General features: G+C 56.4%; 3 protein-coding genes across 8 annotated transcripts; 2 read left to right on the forward strand and 1 right to left on the reverse strand.

The window, feature by feature from the left end:
• Nucleotides 1–174: 174 nt before the first annotated feature.
• DCTN4 (dynactin subunit 4) lies at nucleotides 175–13,791 on the reverse strand. 3 transcript variants are annotated; one of them, XM_075509463.1, is made up of 13 exons: nucleotides 13,612–13,791; nucleotides 11,818–11,888; nucleotides 11,207–11,385; nucleotides 10,237–10,280; nucleotides 9,365–9,472; nucleotides 7,729–7,802; nucleotides 7,256–7,368; nucleotides 5,810–5,919; nucleotides 4,714–4,787; nucleotides 4,223–4,277; nucleotides 3,621–3,728; nucleotides 3,125–3,222; nucleotides 175–2,388 (listed from the first exon to the last, which is right to left on the reverse strand). In XM_075509463.1, the coding sequence occupies exons 1-13, from the start codon at nucleotides 13,744–13,746 to the stop codon at nucleotides 2,175–2,177; spliced, it is 1,383 nt and encodes a 460-aa protein (XP_075365578.1). In that variant the 5' UTR covers nucleotides 13,747–13,791; the 3' UTR covers nucleotides 175–2,174. The 3 variants fall into 3 exon arrangements, with proteins under 3 accessions (XP_075365578.1, XP_075365580.1, XP_075365579.1); XM_075509465.1 differs by lacking the exon at nucleotides 13,612–13,791 and adding an exon at nucleotides 12,740–13,124; XM_075509464.1 differs by lacking the exon at nucleotides 13,612–13,791 and adding an exon at nucleotides 12,705–13,124.
• On the forward strand, nucleotides 13,578–17,465 carry SMIM3 (small integral membrane protein 3). 4 transcript variants are annotated; one of them, XM_075509466.1, is made up of 3 exons: nucleotides 13,597–13,710; nucleotides 14,290–15,605; nucleotides 16,406–17,465. In XM_075509466.1, the coding sequence occupies exons 2-3, from the start codon at nucleotides 15,358–15,360 to the stop codon at nucleotides 16,584–16,586; spliced, it is 429 nt and encodes a 142-aa protein (XP_075365581.1). In that variant the 5' UTR covers nucleotides 13,597–13,710; nucleotides 14,290–15,357; the 3' UTR covers nucleotides 16,587–17,465. The 4 variants fall into 4 exon arrangements, with proteins under 4 accessions (XP_075365583.1, XP_075365581.1, XP_075365584.1 ...); XM_075509468.1 differs by lacking the exon at nucleotides 14,290–15,605 and having other exon boundaries at nucleotides 13,578–13,710; XM_075509469.1 differs by lacking the exons at nucleotides 13,597–13,710; nucleotides 14,290–15,605 and adding an exon at nucleotides 15,993–16,095.
• A 5,254-nt stretch (nucleotides 17,466–22,719) lies between these two features.
• On the forward strand, nucleotides 22,720–25,806 carry GPX3 (glutathione peroxidase 3). Its single transcript, XM_075509470.1, has 5 exons — nucleotides 22,720–22,966; nucleotides 24,116–24,269; nucleotides 24,515–24,632; nucleotides 24,831–24,930; nucleotides 25,025–25,806. Exons 1-5 carry the CDS (start codon nucleotides 22,880–22,882, stop codon nucleotides 25,247–25,249), a joined length of 684 nt encoding a protein of 227 aa, XP_075365585.1. The 5' UTR covers nucleotides 22,720–22,879; the 3' UTR covers nucleotides 25,250–25,806.
• The last annotated feature ends 670 nt before the right edge of the window (nucleotides 25,807–26,476 follow it).

Consider the following 26,476-nt stretch of genomic DNA (forward strand, 5'->3'; position numbering starts at 1 on the left):
TCAGGGAGAGGGGCGGGAATAAGCGGGGCGGGCGAAACCACCGGGAACGGGGGGGGGGGGGGGGGAAGGGGGCGAGACCATTGGGAGCGGGGGGGTGTGCGTGTGTGTGCTTAGCTTTTTTTAAAATAAGTCTTATTTTCTAATGAACCGCAGCGTAAGAACCAGCGCACAGAATCCGAGAGCCACGTTTGCTTTATTGAAGGTCACTACACGACGTCAAGCAGTAAGGCGACAGTCGCCTGTCGGGAAGGAGCGAGAGGAGGGGCAAGTGCTCCGCGGAGCAGGGAGGGGGCAGGGGCAGGCCGACACCTTTCCTATCGCCTACGAGCACCTACGGGGGGGGGAAAAACTCACCGAGCTAATTAGACCGCTCAGAATACCAAAAATCAACGCACCTTTTTGTTTTCAGCGAGGGACCGAGCGTTCACAAGCACACACCGGCCCAGCGGCGGGGGACGGCGGCCCCAGCCCCAGCGGGACCCCGGGGGGCTGCTCGCGGCCTCGGTCAGCCGCCAGCTCGTCCCCGGCAGGCTCTTGTCCATATTAGTGTCGCAAGTGTAGCAGCTATTTCGGCTACTGAAGAGGAGAAGTCACGGCCACAGGTGAAGTGCTTTGTTATCTGGACAGGTAAAGCGGCAGCAGGCGCTAGCACTAGACATTAGCTACGAACTACAAGTCTGAAACTCATGCCGTACATCTGTGTGTAACCTACACAAAGTTGTAAACGTTATGCCTCGCCGCTTTGAGACCCGCTGCAGGATCTAGGCTGTAAGGCGTGCGTCCCCCGGGCACACCAAGGCAGGTTTCTCGCGCTAAGGGAGATGTTTTCGGGTGCTGCACCACCGCCTCCCCGGGAGAGCGGGCGGCCTCGTCCCACCCTCCCGCCCAGGGGATTTGCAGCTCCAGGCTGGAAGAACCATGGCACAAGTGTCTCGAGCAACACAGCCGTGGCTGGCTGGCATTCAAGCCTTTCCCAGCACGGCAGCGCATCAAAGCCCATCAGAAATGTTTAACGAAGGTCAACGTCTGAACTGGGAGTGCTCTGCAGGAAGAGCGATCTCACCCGCTTGCGCTAAGCAATGCAATTACTAGTAATTCAGTATCCTGGATACACTGCTCTTAATTACTGAGTTTAGCTTGGACTACGACCAAATTACACCCCAGATAAATTACCTCATGGTACAGCGTACGCTAGCTAACATATAACTGCCTTTCCACCTTTATACCTCCCTCCCACCCACCTTAACTGGAAAAAGTCAGAGTATGAACTCAAACAGCCACTGTAGTTTTATGTATACCAGACCTAATCTTAACTCTCCCAGTTTCATACTCTGATCGCTACCCCTATTAACACATGTTAATTGATCTGAAGACTGCCAGGCGGCCTCTCTGGAGCATCCCTGCCTCAGTCAAGAGCTGTACCAGGACCTGAATTCCCAGCTCGTAGCGCATCGTGCTACCACATCCACCTGCGACACAGCGGGCTTGGTTGCCAGTCAAATCCACGAACACTACAGTACACTATGTTTTGAGTTTAAAGGCAAACTGATCGTTTCCTTTGTGAAAAGGGATCTATCACCTTGGCTAAGCAAGCTACATATGCCAGAGTGGTTGGGTTGGATGTCCCAGTCCCCCACAGCTGAGGTCTCCTACAAGGAAGCAGAAAACCAAAAGAAAGCATCGTGCTGCTGCCAATAACTTGCCAATAACGCAGCAGACATGGCCATCTCTTAAAACGTTTGTTTGGGAGGGGCATAGCTCTGTGCGAAAAAGAATTTGTTCACTATTGAGTATGTAACATCAGGTTTGAGGGCTGACACGAAGAAAGAACCATATGGGTTCTTTTCAGTTGATGAAACCAAATTCAGCCAGGTGTAGTGCAAATCCGGAGAAAGCGAGATCTTTCTCTCTGCTGAAACACGTGCTGCAAGTTAAACTAGCCTGTGGCGGCGTGGGGAAGCAGAGCGGTAGTTAGTGGGCACTACGACAAGAGGAGAGAGAACAAACCATCCCAAACCACGGCACCCTCAGCCACCTCCTCGCGGGCCGGCTGGGGCCCGTGGCACACACCCACACATCACAAAGGAGCTCTCACAGAACGCTTCACCAGGTGCTTTCCTCACTGTGACAGTCCATCCTGCGACCGGCCGTCGGGGCGCAAGCGTTGGGAGCGTTTATGGGAGCACTGGACCGAGGCTGAGCTCCACGTGATGGGTGAGCCAGACGACCCCAGAGGTATGATCTCCTTCCTCGCTGGGCCGGATTAGACCAGTGAGGTTTTTAAACTCGTGCTTCATCTTGAAACTCACGGTCACTTCGCCCTCTTCTTTCTGTGGGGTGACCTTGATGAAAACTCCTACCTTATTGGCTTTTCTGAAGGCAATAACGCTGTAAGGCAGAAAACAAAAGAACACTGGGTCAGCCAAGTTCTCAAACAATTGTTCCGGGAGATTTATTCAGACACCACCTGAGAGATGCTCAGTTTATGGCCCGTGGGCTGAATATGTCCTGCTAGAACAGCTGCCCTGCTTTGTAGCTTACTCCCCGCTGCTCTTTTTGCAGGGGGGCCACAGCCCCTCCCGCCTCCCGATCAGAACGTGGGCACCCCCTTTATGCTGACAGCTGCTGGCACATCCATCAAACAGAACATGCCTGCTTTGGCCATGGGAGTTCTGTACCCCGCTGTGCAGCAGGGAAGGGCCATAATATACAGCTCAAGTTGCTCTGTAAGAGGCTGCAGAATGTATTCCATTTTGAAGGCTGGGAGTAATTCTGTCACACACCCTACTGTGTAGTTCTCACCGCTACCGTGAATCCCCTGCTTGCAAAGGAAAGGATTACACAGAGTATTCCTGGAGAGAATTAGTACCACCACCTATAACTCAACTGCTGTAACAGCACACCTTGCCGCAAAGGGAAGAAATGTCTCCTGAATAGTCCAAACCACAAGCAGAATAATTTGCATTGCTGATCTCTGACTCCCCCAAAAAAACACCACCACCATCCCCAGGAAAACCTGAAAAAAAACCCCAAAACATGCTGAAGACAGAGAGGAGAGCGAGTTACTTGGTTGAAGTGCCAAGTTTTTAAGGGACAGGATCCCCACAGGACAGACAACACTCACTCAGGGTCATCCTGGAAATCTTGAGGCTCTGCCAGCTCATCATATTCCGCCGCAGCATCTTTGCCAGCCAGAATAAGCTCCTTGGGAGGAACTGCCACCTGAAACAGAGCATGAAGAGAAGAAGCCTTTCAGCACTGATCACCACCTACACTGTGAGCAGGAGAGAGCCCTCCCCTTCTGAGGGCTGCTTTACTACAGTTTAACAGAAAAGTGATTCATCCTCGGCTTTCCTCCACTCTGGTACCAGATGGTTATCACTCTACCAGTGAAGTCGTGTATTTCTCCCTTGGGTTCCGGATCTCAAACAACAGATGCAATTTCAAAATACTTTATGAACCGATGTTTACATTGGTGACAGTCATTTAAGCTCCAAGGAGGAAAGTGCAACACAGTCAGCAGGGACTGAAGGACATGAAAAGCGTGACCTGTGGAAGGATAAATAGGAATGCAAAGCCTTGGAAGAGGCCTGGGCTCACACAGCAGGACGGTACAATACCTTGGCAGTACTGTTGATGTTATCAGGGTCTCCCTCCTCACACTCCAGCAGTGTGACATGCGTGATGTTCTCCACTGGATTGGTCAGAGTCAGAAGGACTTGGCTCTCCTGGGGAGATTCAGGAATCACAGTTCAAGAAGCAATTACTCTAAAATTCATTGTTATTGTTAGCACCTCCATTTTCTGTGACTGATTAACGCCTTCAAAAATTGCATCACATATCCATCCCACCAAGGGATGGATAACGAACACCTCCAGTCCATGAGAAAGGTGTCAATGCCATGCAGCACTCTTTCTTAATATAAGAAACACACATCTTTGGAATCTAGCCAAGAACTCAACTCCACACCTTTTATTCTTCAGATATTGGCGTGTGCTTGTGATGCCAGATGTCACACTGCATGGTAATCTACTCCTGCAGAGTGACGAGTTCATGCAGTGTTATTCCGACTACTCCCTTAAACCCTGCACCCTCTCTAAATGGAGTGAGTGAAGCCCTCAGGGAACAATCATCACACCATGTCACATCTTCCAAAAAGATCCCACATCCACACCTCCCGGCTCTGTCTCACCCTAAGACGTTTCTAGAAAAAACTACTGACCTTCATGTAGCGCAGGTTGGGAATAGACATGATTCTCACTTCAGGAATATAGTTACTACAAGAAGAACAAAGCAAATGACCATGATGGACTGTGTTGCTGTCTATAACCTACCTCTTGAAGTCGAGGGATGTATTCACAGACATCCATTTAACTCATTCAATGCTATTAGAGCTTAGCTTACATTAAAAAGAAAAACAAAGTGCCCTTTTGCTATATAAACCTAATCCTACAGACTCCTGCTACCACGTGGGGCTGGCACAGCATGCAGTGCCTTTTTCAAACTGCTAAATTCTTCAGCAAGCTTTTTAGTAGATCAGGAAGCAAACGTACTACAGATAAGCTAAATATACTTAAAAAGGTGATTACACCATCCTAAGAGATGACACAACTATACAAGAGGTCAAATCAAGAGTACAAAAGAAACAAAAATAGATGGCATTAACTACGTATTGATAGGCATTGTTCTCCCCAGTCCCCATATCTTACTTACACAGCAACCAGCTGGATCTTGAATTTGATGGATGTTGGATTGAATTCCGGTTTGCTCAGGTTATGTTCACATCGCTAGACACAAAGGTATTTTAGTCAGCACCAAAAGACAGCGTCCAGTCACACACCAAAGAATCAGAGCTGCAAGCACAGTGCCACTGGCCACGGCATTACTAGCCTCTAGCACAGTGCACATAAAAACTACCTCAGGGTGCGTGTAGCCGTAGCTGTGTCAAGTTATTGATACTCCAAAAATGTCATATCCAGCACTATCAGTGCAATCTCAGAAACATGAGATTTGGAACGAGGCCTAAAAACACTTGGACACCCACTGACTGCAGCAGGAAGAAGGCACAAATACCTGTAAGCCCTTTGACTTACACTTCAGAATCTATTAAAAAACCAAACAGCTGGAACTCAAGACTGATCTCCTCATAAACTACTCTTTGAACACAGGCTCAGCCTGACATTACTTATTTCTGAGAAAATATTTTGCATTTGCAAAGCATTCTGCATCTTAAATACTTAAAAGATTATTGCTCCACTACTCTAGGAACTAGATAAATATCCCTGTTTCACTAAGAAAGCAAGCAGCTTTTTAAAGACCATGTAGTACGCCAACAGCAGAACTTGGATTTTATTCTTGCCAGTCGTCACCTCCCAGCTCTCTGCTTTTCTTCTCTGAAATAACCTCTTTCTGCCTTCACTCTAAGGGCATCTTCAGTATTCTGCAGTGCCTCTCCCTAATGTTTGCTGACTTGACTTCTGTCTTTAGTAATAGCAGAAATTTTTTAATTCCAACTGTACTGGCAGCCTTCTATGATTCCTTGGCTAGGCAGAGCACACAGACCCTTATGCAAACCCACCTTTGTATCTTTATGCATCTCTGACGATATTGTCTCCCTTTCACAATCTTCACGTCAGAGATGCAACAGCCTCCCTCATCTCCTAGTGCTGTTACCAGTAATTTGGTTGAGAACTTTCAACAACCAGAAGAATTTGAGCAGTTTATTTAAAGAAGAAACACACAGCCCATATCCCACAATCCAAGTTCTGTGAGCCTAGAAAAAGCATTTTTTTTATATTTAATTACCTACCCGACAGCGCAGCGAGCGTTTGATCAGGAGGTGCTTATGACGTGGGTACAGCTGGGAAGCACAGATCGGCTGGAAGTCAGGCTGCAGCAGACGCTGACGCAGAGTCGTCACTGGGTGCACAACAGAAAGCAAGACCAAATTAACGTCTCACTCGGGCACTGAAACTTGAGCTAGATTGTACGCATGCACCGGCCTAAGAGCGAGTATGCCACATGCTGTGTGTGGACATGCTACAGTCTAAGAAACTTAAATTCACCTGAACCCAGTAATTCAGAGGCCACTGGCAAGTATCCCTGTTTCTAGCAGTGAATGAATGGAAGGTAAGAGTTGTAGAAAGGGCTGCCCTGACCGGGCACAGTAACACTAGAGCAACGTCAGTGCCAGCCCAGGAGAAACAAAGGACCCTGATCTCTATTCAAAGCTCAGCTGGGGTGGAAACAGAATTTTGTAATCATCTAGAAAATAAGTTCTTTCCCCTCCACAGGCAAATCAGTTTTCATAGCTTTGTTACCCTCACAGCTGGGTGCTGCACAAGTACAATATACAGCTTCTCAGCAAGGAGTCTGCATAACTCAGACTCACACATAGAATTAGTGACTACATAGTTCCCAAGGCAAGCAACTCCAGCAGCCAAACTTCCCGTGGGTTTCTCCCCAAAAAACAGGCTCCTCACTGTTCCCAGTGTCTAACAGGCAGTGAGCCACCTGGCAGCCTTTCCCTCACTGCGGGGAACCACGAATGTTGTCTTCTTTACCAGCATCATACTCTCACAATGCTGACAGTCTCATAAGAAAAGGAGACCAAGACGATCTACCCCTTTCCATACACCTTTCAGGAATTAATATTGGCAGACTTTGTAGGCCTGCAGGGCTACTGAGAACATCTGTCCTACTTAGAGTCACCTCAGCAGAAAGTCCACATGGCTTCTTGTACCTGCTGTTTTATCCCATTCGCTCCCAAGTTTTGTTGACCAATTTACAACATTTACTGATGAAATCATGAGCCAGCTAAATAACTGGCAAGTGTATGCAAGCTGTTCCAAGCTGATGTCAAAGTAATGTGCAATTGTTACTTAACAGGGCAGTTAAGGTTCCAACACCCCAGTAGCTCAGCTACTTCCTTACTTCCTGCTATTATTTGAAAAAGGACGTCAGCTCTTTTCTCCACCCAAAAGTTGACACTTCACATGCAAAGAAATTAAGGTCAGCAAGAAAATGAAACTGTTAAGAGGCCTGACGTATTTGGCTCTGAACTTTCCATGTACAACATGAAGCTGAGGCTGCATTCAAAATTACCATTTAAAAAGTCACAAATTTCCCACCATTTCAATCCCAGCATAAAAATTACTAAAACCTCAGGCCATTAGGAACCCCACAGACAAGTTTCCAGGCACTGCCCATGTTATAAAATGTAAGGGCAAGAAGTGACAGAATATTAAGGTGCTACCTTCTGTCAGATTGATTGGTCTCGTGTAGTAATCCTCAGGAAGAGGTTCCACTTCTTCCACTGCATCAGCTGGCTCAATCTTGATCTCCTTCTGGTCCTCTCCTTCTTTCAGCCTGAAGCAAAGTGAGGGACAACTTGGTCATAAAATATGGCACGCGTGCTCTGACAGACAGCAACAGCGGTAACTGCATTATAACACAGAAGGCAGCGAGAGCTGAGATTGCAAGACAATAGTAACTGCACAAGGACGTGAGCAGTCACTTGTTTCTATTAGGAGAAAGCAAAACATCTGGAGCTGCTGCACAGAGATGCCCGAGGATTTGACATCTCTCTAACGCTCCAAAGAAGAAAGCTCCTTTCACTGCTGTCTGCTAATATGTTCATCATCTTTCTGAAGTTGTTTTACTGTTCTCTAGGAGGCTGCCTACACTTCCTGTCCTTCCCACAAAGGTAACCCCAACCCTGAGACTCACGAGAGTCCAGCGAGGGCACTGATTGGTGCTCCGGGCCTCTGGCGTTGAAGCCTGGTTCCCAAGCCATATTTGTCCTACAAGGAAAAAAGGAACTGTTAGCTTCAGGTCTGCTTCCTGCCAGGACAAAAAGACCTACTGCAAACTCATCCTTTGAGCTGCATGACAAGCATAGGGAGACAAGCAAAGGAAAGCAAAAAGGGAAAGGTATTCAATGCTTCCCAAGATTTATTTTCTGCTCAAACTGTTAGTAAGGAGAAAACAATTACCACTGCACTGCAGACGGGGAGAGACAGATGTGGCTACCACTTATAAAGCTTTTGCTCTTTCCTTAAATCACCAGCTTGCACTACTGACACATTTGTCCCTTGATCTTCTCTTCAGAGCAACTGTATGTCAAGTAGTGGAGAATGAGAGCTCAACTGCCAAAAAAACTGGGCCAACATGGTATGCATCCATCTGAAATGCTCTGAGGCACTACTAGAAGCAGCTGGAAGGTTCAACCTACAAGAAGCCTTGTTACCTACAGGTGTCTCTTGCCAGGCACCACCAACTGGAAGGAATAGCTGAGCTACTCCTCAGCTTTCTACAGCTGAACTGTACACAGGGTGCTTGGAGGCAGAAATCTTCCTTCTGGGCAGGACTGAAAACCTGAATTCTCACCAAATGAGAAATCTGAGCATCAGCCTACCCTGGTGATTTTTCACGGATCAGATTAATGTTAGTGGCATTTGCCTCAGGCAGACAGATAGCTGCGTCTCAGCCAAGCTTTGTGAAGGACTGCTTTTCAAGTGTGCGTTACTTACCCAGAGACACCGCCCTGTTCATAAGCTAACAAAAAAATTTTTTTTTGGTAACAAATGTTACCCTCTAACTAGTTAGCGTTCAGGTGCGTTTGTTCTAGGGACATCCAAGTCAGAGGCCTCGAGGCAAGGTGAAGAGTAGGATCTGTTACTGCCTTTCAGTTGGTACCATGAGAGCTTTAACACCAGCAGAAACTGTGAAAAGACTTACCACTACGTGTATAGTGTGTTGCTGCGGAGAGCCCCCAAAATAGCAGCAGGTAGCAACGGAGACAAAAAATGCAGCCATAAGACACAAGCAAGGGCACAGAGCAAGCACAGTTCATTGAGAAGTAGCAAGCATATGCAGAGTCACCCAGCTAAATAAAAGTAAGCATTTACCTGCCAGTTACAATAAACAAGTCATTCAGGCCGCAACCAAGTCTTAAGGTTAATTTCAGTTGAGACTTCATGCAGAAAACTGCCAGACGATCCTGACCTAACTGTTACTGAGTTGTGGTATGCAACTGTCCTGAGAAAGAGCTACCACTGGTATCATGACTGCGGTTGCACTGCATTTCACTGCTGGATAACATATTCCTTTGCATGGCAAGTATAAACCCTTCTGGCATTATCAGAGAGGACTATTAGAGAGAGAGGAAATGTAATACACAAGAATGAGTGTAAAACTACTTGTCCCCAAAGAAACCCATGCGTCCCAGCACATTTTCTTCAGGTTGTTCTCAATTAAAAAAAAAGCTGAGTAGCCCTACTGTGCTACCATCTATCTAATTTTCCAAGCTGAGGTTGTTGTGCATCACTTTTCCTGCTCTGAGAGCACAGTACTCTCAGCTCACCGAAAAGGCCAGGGGCATGTAGTTTCGGCGCCGCACCAGCTTCTTCCGGTCCCGCTCGATCTTCTCTTTCTGAGCCAACTGCTGGTAGTACTCAACCAGTTTGTTAATCTGGAGGGATGAAAAGGAAGAGATACCCGGTGAACGGGGAACAAATGCCAGATCAGCTGCTATTTGCTTGTGAACAAGCTGGGGGTCCTGCTACTTGTTTCACTCTGTTCCTAGTACTAGCTGTACTTTGAAGGATACACGTTAAAGAAGCCTGCGCGTCTTAACATGTCTTAACCCACAATGCAGGTGACAAACTGACCTTCCTTTGGGAATGACATCTATCGGAGAGCAGCGTCCAATTCTCACTTTGCAGTTAGGCAACTGAGACTTTGTTCACGCATTTGCCATGACTGGACAGAGTTAACGTCATGTGGCCAAAACCGAACAATTTGGATTAGTGGAGCAAACGGCATCTTTCCCCCCCCACAAGGCTGATCACATTTAGCGTAGAGCCCTAACTGGTGACAGGGAAGGGTAGTAAAGGTGCAGCTCTGTTTTCCAGATCCCAGACACACTCTTGATTGGAAAACAGCTTTTTTCACATACATACGCAGCACATTCATTGGTGTCGTTTTAATCACACTATTAGATACGATGTTTTCAACCGAGTTTCTTCTGAAAAGGAGACTGAATACTGCAGTAACAGGAGAGCCTCTAGGAGGCCTTCCTTCCATTGAATTCAGTCAAGGTGGAGATTAGGAACTGGAACTGGTATCTGAAGGATTATATAGATGCAGAAAAAGTGATTGAGAGGGCCTGGTGTCTCTAACAGCTCCTTCTAGCTGATGCATCTCAGCCTAAGCATGGCCTTCCCCCTCACTCACCCTCTGTGTGTGAGGATTCTCCGGCTCCTGCCAACCACCACTAGCTGCATGAGAAAGAGAAAAAACAAAGTCCTCAGGAGAAGATTTCCAGACTCCACACAGAAATCACATCTAACACCCAACTATCTCGGTCTTACTCATGAAATACGACATTCCCTATTTTTGCTACACTTACCATTGCAATTCTTTAAGTTCACACCTGCACAAATATATGCCTCTGAAAGCTTTTCACAGGCAGGTTTGGGCTGAAGGAGCTTCACCAGCTTTTATGCTCTGTTTTTAAACAACTGCTGTTTGAGAGAGACTCAGCAGAGCATCTAGGAGTCACTTTAGCAGCAGGTACACGAGTTCACAAGAACAGTCTCTTATTACTGGCTGCCCATGTCCCTGCATCTTCAGCTCCCAGCCTTCAGTCTCATAAACACTGGAAGTCAGAGGATCTGCTTGGTCTACTCAGCCCCATTTCTGGAGCCCGACAGATATTTTCTGCATGTCTTATGCACCAAGAAATAGATGAAAGCTTTGTTCCAGTGCTGTCATAAAGAGAAAAACCAAGTACAAACACTGACTAGCAACCCTGGAATAAGCCTAAGCGAACAAAAGTGACAGAAAATAAATCAGATGTTTATGCTGTCAGACTGAGCGGCTTCAAAGTTTCTGAAGGTATACAAACAAGGTCTCAACTGTGGGGAGAGCGCACCAACTAAAAAAGCCCCTCGTTTGACAGCTTTCTCATTAGTCAGGTAACACAAGCACGGAAGCGGGTCACATGTTCCACTAACTCATCTCAGCTCTTCAGATGAGACTTCAGCAACAAACCATTTTCCTGTGAATTTTCAACTGTGACTCAAAACCTGGACAGATATTACGTATCTGGTACGGCCAGAAATTAATTTGATTATCTGCTACCTTCAAAACACATACTGGGCTCCTGCTGTTACTCAGTTTTCTGTCTTTGACTGTCACTTACCGACAGATTTATCTGCCATGCCCACATCCCGGGAAGTCCAGCGGCAAAATCCACAGGCCAAGTAATATGCTTTCTTCATGGTAGTCTTGGCTGGGTCGTCAGGGAGTGGAGCAGGAATGCTCGTGGCCCGGGTGGAAAGGGTGTGCATGCAGCAGGGGCAGTCAAAGCAGTTAGCACACCTGTAAAGAGGAAGGCCTATAAGACAGTGTTCTGACAAGGATCCCAGGCTGAGGAAAATGCTCTCAACAAGCAGATCAAGATTAAACCAACAGATCTTTTCAGCTTATGCAACAGCATTAGGGAAAAGGGGCAACAGAGTCATCAACAGAAACAGGAGGGGTTCAGAGTCAACATAAGAATGGCAACAGCGAGCAATACTGGGTGATACTAAAAAACCCTTTGTATTGTGAGAGCAGGTCATCAAAAAACCTAGAACACGAAGAGCACATGATACATCATGGAAAGACACTTATTCCCCAAAACAGACTAAAAGGTAACAAGAAGCGATGTTATTTTTGAAGAGAGTTTCAGATACATGTGATCAGGTATTGATTAAGGAAGGAGCCGTTTAAAATCATGCGTCTTGATGAAAAAAGCCAAAGTGACCTTACCTATTTTTTTTTAGCTTGGCTTCAGCTGAAGGCATGTTTTCCAGGCAGCTGGGGCAGTAGTGAGAGTCCACCTGATGAACAAGACAGTCACATCACACTTCCTGGCACGTGTTTGTCTAGACAGCATGCTGGCAGCAGCCTGAAACTCTGCCGCACAATTTAACAAGGCTTTGTGTCTGACAACAGACAGATGAAGTCAGTGAAGGCTTGAGACATCTTTTTGGTATCTGAAACCTTAGCCCATCTCAGCCAAATTTTGATCTTTAATAATGTAAGTCAGAAGGTTTCCTAAGTCAGGATAGATTAAATTACTCCGCCTAGTAAATGGGAAAAGGACAACTGCGTATTTTGCGGTTACAAGAATTTAACTTTTCAGCTTTAACAGCAGGTTTTAACATGCTATTTTCCATTTATATCTACATTTATTCTGCCCTTGTACTTACACTGGTCAGAAATCCATGCATTTCAGAAAACGTTTTGTATCTGTTGTCACAAACTAATTTTGCTAATTAAAAGAAGAGGAGCAAGAAGGGAGTCCCCTTCCTGAAGAAGAAAACCAAACTTATCGTTAAACATGGAAATGCACAATGACTGCACTCATCACGTCATGGAGGATTCACGACAGATGCAGCCTGGTGACAAACCTATTTTCTACTCTTCAGAGGCTTTGACGTTCATAAAGAGATACCTCTTCTGAGGGTTGCATGGTCATTTTTTCAAGGTTTTTCAAATCTACCGTAATGTCGTAATTGACCCAGACTTCCACAAAACCAATTTTACCAATTTTATTACGATGACCTGAGAAGTCACACAAGCAGCCCCAGGATCAAGGTTTGCCCGTGTCCTGCTCTGCACAAAAGCAGTGCTCCTCGCAGGCCCCCACGCACCGGCAGACTATCGCCCCAGCCCGATGACGACGTACAGCTTAAGGCTCCAGCCATTCCTGGACAAAGAATAAACCCTTCACAGCAGGAATCCCACTGTATAACGTGAGGAGAAAGCTTGTCCAGGTGGAAATAAATTCACACCAAAGACCCTCAGCCCCGACTTCGTTCTCAAAACAAGGGCGATGCTCTCGGGCCTCAGCAAGCCGAAGGCGTGGGTTTGTCACTTCGACAGCAAGCGCTGCAAATGCCACCTCATCCAGCAAATCCCGGCAAGCCCTGGGGGCCGTCCGAGAGCAGCTCTCCCCCCGTCAGACAGCACCAGCCCACACCCGGGAACGGTGTGGGAGCTCCCGGCCCTGCTCGGTCTTCGTCCCAGGCCGGGCCCCACGGAGGGGTGTGGGTCGGTGGGTCTCCCTGCTCCCCCCCCCCGGGCCGGGCCCCGTGGAGGAGCGGGGGGGTCCCTGCTGCCCCGGGCCGGGCCCCGTGGAGGAGCGGGGGGGGGGGGGGGGGTCCCTGCTGCCTCGGCCGGGCCCCATGGAGCGGCCGCTCCCACCCAGCCGGGCCCTGTGGGGGGAGGGGGGCACATCCCCGATGAGGGGAAGCCGCCTCTCGCGGCAGCCCCCACCCCTGGTATGGGCGCCTCAGCCAATCACAGCCCGAATTCCGCCGACGGACAGGCGCGCAGAGCCAATCCAACGCAAGACACCGCCCTTTCCTTCATCCACTGCCAATCACCCCGCTCCATGAAGACACCGCTGTGCCCACCCCTTAGCCGCGCCACCAACCAATAGCCTAGCAGACGGCGAGCGAGCGGCAGGAGAGCCGCCCAATCGGTGCGCGCAGAGAGAGCAACGTCCCGCCCCATCACACCAGGGCTGCGGGCGCGGCGCGGCCGGGCCGCCGTTACCTCGTGCGAGACGCACTCCAGGGAGCGGAGCTCGCTGCAGTACCGGCAGAAGTACAGCTGCGACAGCGGCGCCCGCATCTCCTTCTCGCCGCGCACCAGGTACAGCACCCGCTCCGACTGCAGCAGCGACGCCATCTTCGGAGGGGGACGGCGGCCGCCGCGCCGCCGCCGTCAGACGTCACCGCCAGGCGTCACCGCGCCGCCCCGCCCACGTGCCCCCAGCGGGAGTGGGCGGTGGCTGCGCCGCGTCCCGCCCCGCCCCGCCCCGCCCCGCGCCGCGCCGCGCCGCGCCGCGCCGTGCTGTGCCGCGCCGTGGCCGCGGTCACCTGCGGGCCCGTGCGGGGCCGAGCTCCCCGCGCCGCCCGGAGCGTGTCCGTGCCCCAGCGGTGCCGGAGGCCGCGCTTCCCCCGCTCGGCAGGGCTTCCCCCGGGCCGCCGCAGAGCCGCGCCGCGCCCGCGGCGGGGAGAAAGAGCGGCCGCGCCCCCGCTCTGCCCGCGGCGGGGCCCTGGCTCACCCCCGTGTCCCCCCGCGAGGCTGTACGCTCGCCCGCCTGCTCCTCTGGGCTGGGAGGGGGAGCTGCTGGGGCAGCGGGGCCGGGGCCGCCAGCCTGGCTGCTCCGCACGGCCCAGAGCTGTGGTAACACGTTCTGCTGGGCTCCTTCTGTTTCCTTTCCCTGAGCCTTCGTGCCCGCTCGCTTCGCTGCCCTCGTTATTCCCCTCGGAACCCACAAGGTGCCGGACTTCTTCATACCCCAAAGGTGGGGTGGCTAAGACGGGATCCTGACAAACCAGCACAGCAACGACCGACATCCCCGTGTGCTGGGATCTGCAGAGGAAGCGGGGAGGTGTCTGGATGCTGTGCTGCGCTGTGCGTCCAGAGGACAGAGTTTGCATCAGCAAACCACATCTGGTTTGCTCCTACCCACGCCGCCTAAACATCTGTCGTGGCCTGGCCTGCCGCGTTGTTCCCTGATACGTCTGTCCCCACACAGCGCTTGCCCGTGCGGCTCCAGAGGAAACCCCTGCCCGTGAGGATCCACCGCCGCTCACGATAAAAACCCCACGTGCTTTTTATCCGACAGCAGCAGCTGGAGGGGGACGCGCTGTTGGGAAGGCAGGGAGTCCCCGGGGGAGCGGGGAGCTGCGTGCCCGGGAAGTGCCCGGAGGCCAGGGATGTCTGAGAGCACATGGTAGTGGTTTCTGCCACCGGGAATCCGGGAGGTTCCCCCAGGAAAGGCAGGGCTGAGGGGTGCAGTGTCTGGGGTCCCACTGCAGGTGACACTGGGCTTGTGTTCCAGCAGGAAAATCAGAGCATCCCACCCTGCTTCCCGGGGCCGGCTGGCAATAGCTGCTGCTGGCTTTGCCCTTCAGCATCGCCGACGGAGCGGAATATTCCACTGGGCAGCAGAAATGCTGTCCCCAGCCGGCAGGCCAAGGTCTGCCGCCTCCCGGAGATGCTCTCTGCCCGTGCCTCTGTAAACCAGCCCTGGGGAGCGCTGGCTGCCGCCTCGCTGCTGGGGTTTTATGGACGCTTTTTGCTTTTCCCTCTTGCCCCGGGCCTTGGAGGCAAGTGGGTGCATGTGAGCCCTGCTGTCGGTGAGGCAGGAGGGGAACGGGGCAGGGGAAAAGCCCTTCATTAAGCTGTTATGCTGTGAAACGTCCCCACGGCGCCTGCCTGGCACCCGAGACCTTCGGGTTTGGTTCCGGATGGTCTCCCCCGGTGGGACCCCCGTCCTGGAGGAAAAGCATGCAACCCTCCGCCCCCATCCCCTGTCCTGGGGGGATGAGCTGGAGTCTGCTCTTGCTTTATCCCGCTGCAGAAAAAACGTCCTGCCTGCCCTTCCCCTTCCCCTCCTCTCCCTCCCGCCCCCCCTCCCCTGCCGCCCCCCGCGGGCCGGGCCGGGCCGGGCGGGGCCAGGCGGAGGCTCCCTCCCCCGGCCGGGATCCTGCCGCTGCCGCCGCCGCTCGCCGGAGCCCAGCCGGGCAGCGCCGCAGGTAGGGGGGGCCGGGGGGGCTGCTGCTGCCTCTGCTGCTGCTGCTGCCCCTGCCGCTGCTGCTGCCGCTGCTGCTGCCCCTGCTGCCGCTGCTGCCCCTGCCGCCCCTGCTGCCCCTGCCCCTGCTGCCGCTGCCTCCCCCGCGGCGGGACCTCGTCGTCCCCCCCCGGGCTGCCGGGGCCGCTGCGGGCGGGACGCGGGGCTCAGCCCGCTGCTGCCGGTAGTGCCACTCGGCTGCCCGGCCGCCGGAGCCCCGGAGGAGAGCTGCGGGCCCCGTGGAGGGGTGGGGGGGGGTGGGGGGGTGGGAAGGCAGCGAGGAGCGGTGCCCGGTGCCGGCCCCTCAGCCCCGAGCCCTGCTGCTAATGAAGCCGTTAACTCCGTGATTCAGCAGGGGGCACCGGGGGGTAGAGGGGGGGTGTGCGAGGCTCCCCCGAAGCGAGGAGGGCTCCGGCTGCCCTGGTCCCACCGTTTCCTCGCCCGGTGACCCACTCGTGAGTGACCAGCGGGACGCCTGGTTGTGGCTTTGCTTTATCAGCTCCTTTAACAGCGGTAACTATTAACAGGGAAATTTTTCCCTGGGCTTTTATCCAGCTGCATCAAAAGCATGCTATAAATCCTGGAGCTTCTCGAAGGAGCTTTTACCAAAGCCCTTTGCTCTTGAAGGAGCCCGAGGCCATGGCTGGATGTGGCTGCAGGGGTCTCCCTGGAGAGAGCAGCGGGGTGCTCAGAGCGATGGGGGGGTTTCTGGCTATGGGAGGGACGGAGGGGGCTGCCCCATCACCCCTCTGCTCTCCCCTGCAGGATGGACCTCCCTGACCCTGCAGGTCCTGCCACCCTCCCCAAGCACATCCTGGACATCTGGGTCATCGTCTTGATCATCCTGGCCACCATCCTCATCATGACGGCCCTGGTGCTCTGTCCGGCCACTGCTGTCATCATCTACCGGGTACGGACTCACCCCACGCGCAATGGCATCGTGTGAGGCTGCGGCGGAGGTGACGAGGGACGGCCAGCTCGCCAGGCAAGGGGCCATAGCCATGAGGCCCTGTGCCGGAGACTCCGCAGAGCTTGATGGGGCACCCCGAGAGCTGGGGAGAGACGGGCAGGAGTCAGGGAGGGCCAGCACCCGGACGCCTGCCACCGTACCTGGCTCTTGCCGAGTGAACCCACTGCCTCCTATTTACCCACCGAGCTCATGGGGACCGTCGGGGAGATGGCAGCCTGGGCACCAGTGGGGAGATGTGTGACTTTCCAGAAGTGTCCAGCTAGAAACGACGCGCTCCCATGAGGCAGGCAGGCTGGTCTCGCCTTCGCTGGTGACCCCATCTCCTCCCAGGCAAGCAGCAAGGAGTGGAAATGCCCGGCAAAGTTATTTCTTCTTTGGAGTCCCAGCTGTTGGGGTGGTTGGGAAAGAAGGGTCAAAGATGGATATGGCTTCTGGTTGTGCATTTGGAGGCTCGTCTAAAAGCACCAGTGACACCGGGCTTGTGTCCCAGCACGAAAATCCTGGCTGCACAGCAGACATGCAGCTGGCACCAGCTTCTCCTCTATCAGATACCTGCTGAAACTGTAGGAAAACCCTATGGGGTGCTCGGTTCCTCTGGGTCTCGCAGGGCAGAGGAGTGTGGGCAGCTCCTGCCAGCCTGCTGGCCTGCATGCCGGCTGCACTGGGTGCTCCTGCCGATGGCGAGGACCCCCACCGCTCACCTGGCACACCGGCCCCGTTGGGGGGGGTCTGTGCGCCCCTCGCCTGGGCAGGCAAAGCGGGAGGAGCAGAGAGGTTCGTGCCCAGGCAGTGGCAAGGGACCGTGTAAGCTCTTACATTGCCCCTTGCTACAAAATAAATGGACTTTATTCTACACATGAGCATGTCGTGCAGCTCTGTCCACGCTACGGATGGTGTCCAGGTGCCCGTGCGCAGGATCTGAGATACTTTGCAGCCTCTCCAGAAACCCTCCCCGTGCTGACCTGCACCGCCTTGGCTCGAGGTCCCTGGGGTTCTTGCCCGGCCTTTGAGCCTGGTGGCTGCAGCCCCGGGAGGCACGCTGCCAGCCTGGCCCCGTACTCCGGGGTTGCAAACCCGAATCTGGCTGCGATAGCAGCAGCGACTGTCAGCGCGCGGGAAGGATCCCCAGGGACTTTCTGACGGCGGTGAGGGCTGCTTTCCTCCCACTCGGGTGACCAGCATTGCTCCCCCCCACCAGCCTCGTGCCGGGCTCTGGTGTGTGGCAGGAGTCTTGGGGCTGAAACAGCATGCTGGTGACTCAGGCGAGAAAGGTCACGAATAATGAGATGAATCAGGCTGGGATGTGGGGAAATGCTGCGGTGGTGCTGGTGGGAATTGTTTAAACCCCATTTTCTCTGCTGGAAAGAGCAATCAGCCTTGCGGTGTTGGAAACCCTGCATCTCGTCCCCATGCGGCTTGATCCACGACAGCCGGCATCGGGTTTGCTTTTGGCGTTGGGGCTGGAGGGGCAGGCAATTCCCAGGGAAGCAGGACCTTGGGTGAACACCTCCCTCCCCGGGGAGGGAGCCCAGCATGGGGACGCAGCCCCCGGGGAGCGGAAACGTCTGTGCTGAAGCCGCGGGCTGCGGTTGTGCCAGGGAGGGAACAGACACGTATTCCTTGCCCAGCCCAGAAACAAATTTCTGTTTTGAGCTGTCATCTCTCTCTCTCCCCTCTTGAGTTGCAGAATTTGAGGCAAATAACCAGAGTTATTTTCCTGTTGTTCCCCCTCTCTCCCTCCCTTGCTGGCATGGCACGGTGGCGGCAGCTGGTTGAGATTATGGCTGTGCTGGGTGGGAGCAGCCCTGGCTCTGCCTCCCCCCTGCACTCCACCCCAGCGTCCCTTCCCTGAGGACACGGTCGGGTGTGGGGACGGCCAGCGGCATCTGGCACCAGATCTGAGCAGCTTTGCTATAAGAGGAATAGGGAAGAAGCCACAAGTATTGGAGTGGTTTGAGAAGGAAGTCCGGTTTAGAGCAAAACACCCGAGGAAAAGCATGCAACCCTCCACCCCCATCCCACAGCCATGCCCGGTGGCTGTTCCCACCTCCCCATGCCCCTTGTCATGAGCAGCCGGGGGGTGCGAGAGGTTTCCTTTCATGGTAGGAGTTTTCTGGGAAGTTTCAAGCCCATGGCAAACATTTCCAGGAAAGGCATTGCAAAGTCTTGGAAAGACGGGTTTGCTCATGACAAAAACAAATTGCATGGAGCAAAATGGCAGTGGGGGGAAAGCAGGGAGAAGCCAGGACATTTTTAAAGCATGAAAATAGGGGCAATGGATTTAGACTGATGTGCACTGTCGAGTTGGAAATTCCTCCTCCAGGACTGAGCAAGATAAGCAAATCCCCCCGCGGCCCTGCCTTCGGTGCCTGAACAGTGCTGGAGCTTGGAGGCAGCGTTTGCGTGGCGTTTTGCCGAGGAAAAATGCCTTTTCCTGCCCGTTGGAGAGCGGGTCCTGCAGCGGTGACGCTGCAGCAGGCAGGCGTGATGCGGGTGCCGAGGTGATTCAGCATCCGCCGGGATGCTTCTCTGCCAGCGCCGGCGGGTGCTGGAGCATGGTGGGAGCCGGCTGCTGGCCCACGGGGGCTGCTGCGGGGGGAGGCGGATGCTGGCAGCCCCGGCGAGGAGGAGGTGATGCAGGATGCTGGCTCTCGCCTCGCCTCTGGGCAGCGATGAGAGCTGTTCTGGGGGTGCAAGCACCCGGCTCGCCTGCCTTATCCCTGCCGGATGGGGCATCACGGACCCTGTGGCTTGTCAGGAAGGTTGTGGGGAGCCCCAGCAGCAGGAGCTGACCCCAAACATCTTGGGCACTGTGGGGGAAGCATCGCCTGGAGCAACTGCTGATACAGGATGCAAACACAAGCCCCATCGCCCCTAAGGGAGGCTTACGGGGTCTCAAAGCACCCTCTGTGCTCCCGGCTGCAGTGGGGTCTCCAGCAGCACATCGCAAACACCACGTCCAGTGGGCTCGTCCTTCCCCAGCCTCAGCGAGGAGCAAATCCCCGTGGGGTCGGAGCACTCGGGGGGGCTCCTCATGCTGGAGGGGAGAGCAGCAGCATTCAGTGGCCACCCGTCTCCCCTCCCTTGCTTGGCAGCAGCGGGTCACCGTGTGCCCCTGTCCCTTTGGGTGGGGGGCAATGGGCCAGGGGCATTTCTGCAGGGGGCAAATCTTTGCCTGGGAGAGGAAGGGATGGGGATGCCGGAGGGGGGAGCACCTGTAGCCATAGGCCGGGGGGTGCAGGGGCACTCGGGGAGGGGGGTCCCCACTCCAAAGGGCGCTGGGCACCATGCCCAGCGAGGAGGCTGCCGTCAAACCAGGGCAGCGCCTGGGGGAGCACACGGCCTGGGGCAGGGCGGCGAGGGCTGGGCGAGCTGTGGAGGCAGCGGTGCCGGGGGAGCTGGGGCCTCTCGCCCGGCAGAGCTTGTTTTGCTTTCACCTCCCATTGCCCACCTAGAACAAAAGTTCAGAGGTTGCCCTGGGACTGAGGCCATGCCAGGCTGCCAGAGGGAAAGCAGTGCCGCTGCCAGCTGGGGTGATGCTCCCTGCCGCTCCCAAACCCCTCGCCACTGTCCCCAGCATGCTGCTGGCACTGTCCCCGTCACTCTGCATGGAAGAAGCTCCTCGCTCGGCTCCAGGGCAAGCCCAGCCAGCAGCAGTACGTGGTCCCCACCACTGGTTTCACATTCCCTGTGCTCACCGTGGCCCTGCAGCCTGGTGCAAGGTCTCTGCAGCCCCCAGCCCGTGGCTCAGGGACAGCCGCGGCGGCTGGTGGCAGCGGCAGCATGGCGGCCAGGGGGCTGGAAGCACCTGGCCTCCTGCCCCCGGACTCCTGCCAAACATCTGCAGGAGGCGGAGGCCGGCTCCAGCCCAGCTCTGGTGGAAAAACAACCGAGGAGGGAGGTTCGTGCGAGGGTCAGCCCGCCATTTGGGGTGGGGGACCCTGATCTGGCACAGTGGAGCAGCACGCTGCCCTCGGATGGTCTGGCTGGAGCCCCTGGCACCCTCAGCTCTCCCATGCTGCCTCCGGCACGGCACGGCACAGTGGGGACACTGGGCAACATGCCCAGGGTCCCACAGAAACTCAGCGGCAGAGAGCGGGTCCATCGGCTGTGGCTTATTAAATCCTCCCCCATTCCCCACCTCCACCGAGGCTGATTTGGCGCCAGGACCCAAGGAGAGGGGACTTGGAGAATCGGGTCCCTTATTTTTATTTTGGTTTTAGGAAAACACAGTTCAGGAGTGGCTCAGCCTTTCCCTGTGCGTGGTGGGGATCAGGGACACATGGAAGGGACACAACCACGCTGTGCCACCACTGCGCGTGCCACACCGCTCCTCCTGGCCCCAAGTCCCTGTTAACCACGGGAAAGCCACCAAAGCCCCACGCAGGCAATTAGATGATATAATTAGATGTGGGTGGCTGTTCCTGTGGTGGGAACTAGCGGGGCAGGGAGTGCAGCCCCAAGCAGGCTCTGTCCCAGCTGTGTCCCGGGAGGTGGCTCAAGCCCTGGCCACGGTCAGCAGCATGAGCTGGCTGAGGAGCACGGCACCATGTCGGGGAGTGAGACACCATGCCGGGCACGCACCAGTCCCTGTTGGCTACAGGATGCAGCAAGGTGCAAGCAGCGTGTCGGCCAGGAGCTGCAGCCCCATGGCCCCATGGCCCCAAATCTCTGCAGAGCCTGGGGAGTGGGTGGGGAGGGTTGAGCCCCTGGTTTTGGGTCCCACAGGCTCCCTGGTTTTGGCAAGGAGCCACCTTGCGCCGCCCACAGCCACATCCATGAGGGGTGACCAGAGCATCCCTGTGGCCAGCCTGGCCGTTGGCGAGTTGTGTTGGGCTTGGGGCAGTCCCCAGGCAGCAACTGGGAATCTCGGGGGTTTGCCTGGACCTGGGGGAGCACCCCACACTGCTCAGGGACCCACGTCAGGGCAGGGCTAGGCCACTTCTCCAGTAGCGGTGCAGGTTTAATGCTTTGGGAAACGCTGCCCACGACGGAGGGACCCGCAACTCCCCTGCTCCATGGTTTCCCCGGCTGCATGTAAGACGTACCCGACCCCCAGCCCTCCCACGCCAGCCAAGGCTGCACTCGGAGCCTGACAACATCAGCCTTTCCCAGGACATGGCGTTCCTGTCGGCGAAGGACACGGGGTGGGAGATTGCTTCCAGCCTCCCCCAAGCCCAGGACCCCGCTCCCCTTCCCTGGCGGTGTCTCCGGCAGCCGGCTCGGTGACAGTGCCCTGGCAGGGCTGGCCCTGCTTTCTAGCAAAGCCAGACCTCGTGCTGGCACCCATGGTCCCCCCGGGGCTCACCCGCTGCCACCCCATCCTGCCCTCCGTCCCAGGCCAGCACCCACCCCAAACCGCAGCCACCCCCCAGCTCCCCTCCAGCCAGTTAATTCTCCCATCAAATAATTTTTTTGCGGGATTTCAGGGAATTTACACCTCACCACGGATGTTTCCCTTGGAGCCAGCCCAGGGTAAATGTTTGCATTCCCCGGGTATGCAAACAGGGCCCTGGAAACTCCTGCCCCTGGGGACACCAAGGGCTAAGGGACAGCCGTGCCCTGCTTTGGCAACAGTGGGGTCACCATGGGGCTACGGCCCCCCAGCCCCGGCACAGCCACCCCCTGGGAGGAACCCTAACCCAAGGCAGCTTCCAGGGGCACCCTAATTTTCTCGGCTGCGAAGGAGAGAAGCTTGATTAACCCTTCCCCACCCCTGAGCAGCACAGCCACGGCAGGGGAGGGGACGGAACCCCAGCCCGGCCTCCCCGGGGATGGTGCCGGGGCGGTTTGGTCCCTGCTCCTCGGGTCCCAGCACCCCCCTCGGGGGTGGGTGTCACCTCGGCCGGCTGCCCTGCGCAGGGTGGGGACATTGCCTGGCCCCTCTCCCACCCTGCGGGTTTTAATCCCCAGGTCCTTGGCTCATAACAACGCGTTGCATAAACCCTCGGCACACGCGGCTGCCCCGTGTGCGCTCGCCGGTGTCCCACGTCCCCGTCCCGCCGAGGTGCCAGCACGGCACCGCCACCCCGCGCCCCCCCCCCCCCCCCCCCCCGCCGGCGCCGTGTCCGTCCCAGGGCCCACACGGTTAACGCAGCCCTCGGCCCGTCCTTCCTCCCGGCGATTGGCTCCCCCCGCTCAGCCCAGCAGCTATTTCTCGGCTGTCGGGCCCGGAGGTGGCAGAAGGCGACCGGGAGAGGTGTGTCCCCCCACAGCGCTCTCCCCCGGGGGTGTGAGGAGGGTGACCGCACCCCGCGCCCGCCCCGGCCATGGGGGGCTGGTCCCGCAGCGCCTGGATTTTGCCCCTTTTCTTGGCTGGGCTCGTCCAGCCGGGGCAGAGCCAGGAGAGGGAGAAGGTAAGGGGGGGGGGGGGACCGCCACGGGGGGCTGCGGGGGACGGGGGGGAGGCATGTGGCACCCTGCGGACCCGCCTGTCCCCAAGGCTTGCTGTCCCCAAGGCAGGAGTGGGGCACGGTGACCCTCTTCCCTCCCCGTCCCGATGCCTGGATCATGGGGGGGGGTGCTTCTCTGAGCCAGTTCTTGCAAAGGGGGAATCGCTGTCCTGGGGTTGGGGACAGAGGGGGACAGAGCCTTGTTGTCCCCCCAGTGACCCCCATAGGAGCAGAGCACAGGGCTTTTGTTCCATGCACAGTGTCCAGGGGGGTGCACCCATGTTTGGAGGGTGCGGGGGCTGCTGTGTCCCTATGCCCCATCGGGCAGAGAGCAGGGGTGACCGTCACCCCCGGCCCCCCGCCAGCCTCCCCACCCCGGGCGGGCAAAGCAGAGCCCTGCCACCAGGACCCGGCCGGCCCCATGGAGACTGAGCTCCCCGGGCAGAGCCCCTGTGACTTTATCTCCAGCCAGCTCCCAAAATAGCCCCTTGGGGACACTTGGGTGAGCCTGGGTCCCCTTCGGGGAACAGCAGACAGACACCCCTGAGTTAACCCCTGCAGCACCGCAGGCAGAGGCTGCTCCACCCCGGCACTTCCCTGCAGGGGTCTGATCCAGCCCCCACCCCTGCTTTACCTGGGCCTGGCTTGGCCACGGCTCAGCAGCCGGTGCCGCTCCAGGGTGCTCTGGCTGCCCCTTCCCTAGAGGGGTGCGTGCAGGGGTGGTGGGGTCCTGCCCGCCTGCAGCCCTGGGGAGGCTGGGGCTGGTCTCCCCACGCCAGCTCAGCCTGTTTTCCAGCCCCTCGCCTTCCTGCCTGACCCTGGCCGGGTAAACATCCCTCCAGCTGCAGCCAGCCCCGCTGGCTGGGCGTGCACATGTGTGCACACGTGCGTGCATGTGCTTGCACACGCCAGCCTGTCCCGCCACCCTGACCTTGGCGTGCCGGAGCCTGGCTGCCGCCAGCGGCATTTGGGGCAGGAGACACAACGCTGGCAGCTGCCATCTCAGCCAGGGCTGAACCCGCTGCTCCGGTGGGCGTGGGCGGCCACGGGACGGGTGAGTGGAGTGGCCGGCAGTCCCCAGCCCGGTCCCACTGGATGCTCCTCACCCCACAGGTGAAATGCTACGGCTCGGTGCAGGGCACCATCTACGACTATGGGGCCCTGACCATCGATGGGGACGAGTACGTCCCCTTTAGGAAGTACGCGGGGAAGATGGTGCTCTTCGTCAACGTGGCCACGTACTGAGGCCTCACCCTGCAGTACCTCGGTAAGGGTCCCGCAGGGCACGGGCACGCCGGGGGACAGGGCAGGCAGCCGAGGAGCAGGCAGCGTCACCCAGGCGTGCAGCCCTTGGCAGGTCCCCATGGTCCGTCCTGCCCCGGGGAGCTGGGGGAAGGGGTAACGCCTGCTCCCCAGGACCCGGCACGGCCAGGGATGCTCCGAGGGGGTCGGTGCAGGTGTGGGGGTAAGCCTGGTCCCCTGCTAACCCACCCCTGGCTCTCTTGCATGCAGAACTGAATGCACTACAAAATGAGCTGGGGCCCTATGGGCTCGTCGTCCTGGGCTTCCCCTCCAACCAATTCGGGAAGCAGGAACCTGGCCAGAACTCGGAGATCCTCCCCGCGCTGAAGTGAGTACTGCGGCTGGGGCTGCGGGGCACCTGCCCCCACCAGCTGGGCTGGGGTCCCCAGCCAGGCAGGGGGTGCATAGGCTGCAGCTCCTGTTGGCTGTGACCCCCAAAAGCACAGGGCTTGGGGTTCCCCCACTACCCCTGTGCAGCACCAAGAGCTGCCTGTTGCGCGACACTCTGCCCACCCTCCCCTTGCAGGTATGTCCGGCCGGGGGGTGGCTTCGTCCCCAATTTCCAGCTCTTCCAGAAAGGGGATGTGAATGGGGCCAAGGAGCAGAAGGTCTACACCTTCCTGAAGGTGGGTGCCGTGGTGGTGGTGGCTGTGGGGGGGCAGCGCCCAGCTTGGTTTATTGGGGGGGGGCAAGGCAGTGACGTGCTGGCCCCTGTTGCAGAACGCCTGTCCCCCGGTGGCAGAAGAGTTTGGGAACCCCAAGAACCTCTTCTGGGAGCCCCTGCGGAACCATGACATCAAGTGGAACTTCGAGAAGTTCCTGGTGGGCCCCGACGGCGTGCCCGTGATGCGCTGGTACCACCGCGCCAACATCGCCGTCGTGAAGAACGACATCATCGCCTACATGAGGCAGCAGCAGCAGCAGCAGCAACAGCAGAGCCAGTAGAGCGGGGGGGGATGCCAGCATAGAGGGTGGCTTCCCCCCGCTGCTGGCACCCCCTCTGCTGTTGCAGGGCTGCTCCCTGTCCGTCCGCTCCCAGCACGCTCCGCAGCAGCAGGAGCCAAATGCCGAGCCAGCACACTGCCCCCTCCATTGCTCCCATCTCTGCCACCCCCCCCACCTGGGATACCTGGTGGCAGAGACCTCAGCGACAGGAGGGGGACATTTCCCAATAACCCCGTGTCCCACCTCCAGCCCCAGCGGTGACATCTGCTCCTGGTCCCCAGCCTGCCCCCCTGCTCTGCCATCACGCCTTGCGGGACAGCGGGGGGATGCAGGGGCCAGCTGCCCCTGGAGCAGAAGACCACGTCTCCATGAAGGCTTAGCCCGAAAGCCCCCAGCACGGGGCGGGCCTGGCCCGATCCTGCCAGGCACGGAGCAGCTCTTCAGTGCATTCAAGCTGCCCGTGGTCCCGGCCCAGAGACGTGCTCCTCTCCCAGCCGGGGATAGCCAGCCCCTCAGCCCCCGCCATAGAAATGCCAAATAAAGGCTCTGCAAACACACAGCCCCGCTTCTTGGCCAGGAAAGGAATAGGGGGAAAGAGTGGGGGGCACAGCAGCCAGCCTGGGGGTACCAGCAGGGAGGGATGGCTGCCAGCTGGAGAAACTCAATTTTTTTTCAGGTCAACTGCAAACATGGATTTATCATCACAGCCCAGCATTTGGGGAGAGGATGGGGAGGTCGGTGCAGAGCACAGAGGGGGCAAAAAGGGGCTGGGAATGGGGACCAGCCGCCCCCCCCCCCCCCCAAGGAACATGCCAGGGTAGCCATGGCTCCTGCTGTCATGCACATGACAGCCACACTTACAGAAATAGGGTTGGGTCATATCCCCCCTGCCCCAACTTGTTTTCCTGAAGCAAGATTTGCTGTGTGCAATTTGAGAGACTAGCCCCAAGGCCATTGCTGCAGGGAAAGGCAGAGAGGGGAGTGGAGGAGCAGGGGGTTCCCTCCCCAGAAAAAGTGGGGGGCACGAGAGGGGAGGGCAAGGGCCTGAGCCCAGTGCCCAGAGGGAGGTGGGGGACATGCACTTGGGGCAATAGATCCTGGGGTGCCCATGCAGGGGTTGGGTTCCCCCCATGCTCACTCTGGCCCCACGGCTACACCCAAGCACATGGGGACCAGCAGCCCTGGTATCCCTCCCAGTCCTGCGCAGAGGCTCCCCTAAGGAAAGCA

Source organism: Mycteria americana, chromosome 8 (genome assembly GCF_035582795.1).
Source record: "Mycteria americana isolate JAX WOST 10 ecotype Jacksonville Zoo and Gardens chromosome 8, USCA_MyAme_1.0, whole genome shotgun sequence".
In the NCBI taxonomy this organism is placed as follows: Eukaryota; Metazoa; Chordata; class Aves; order Ciconiiformes; family Ciconiidae; genus Mycteria; species Mycteria americana.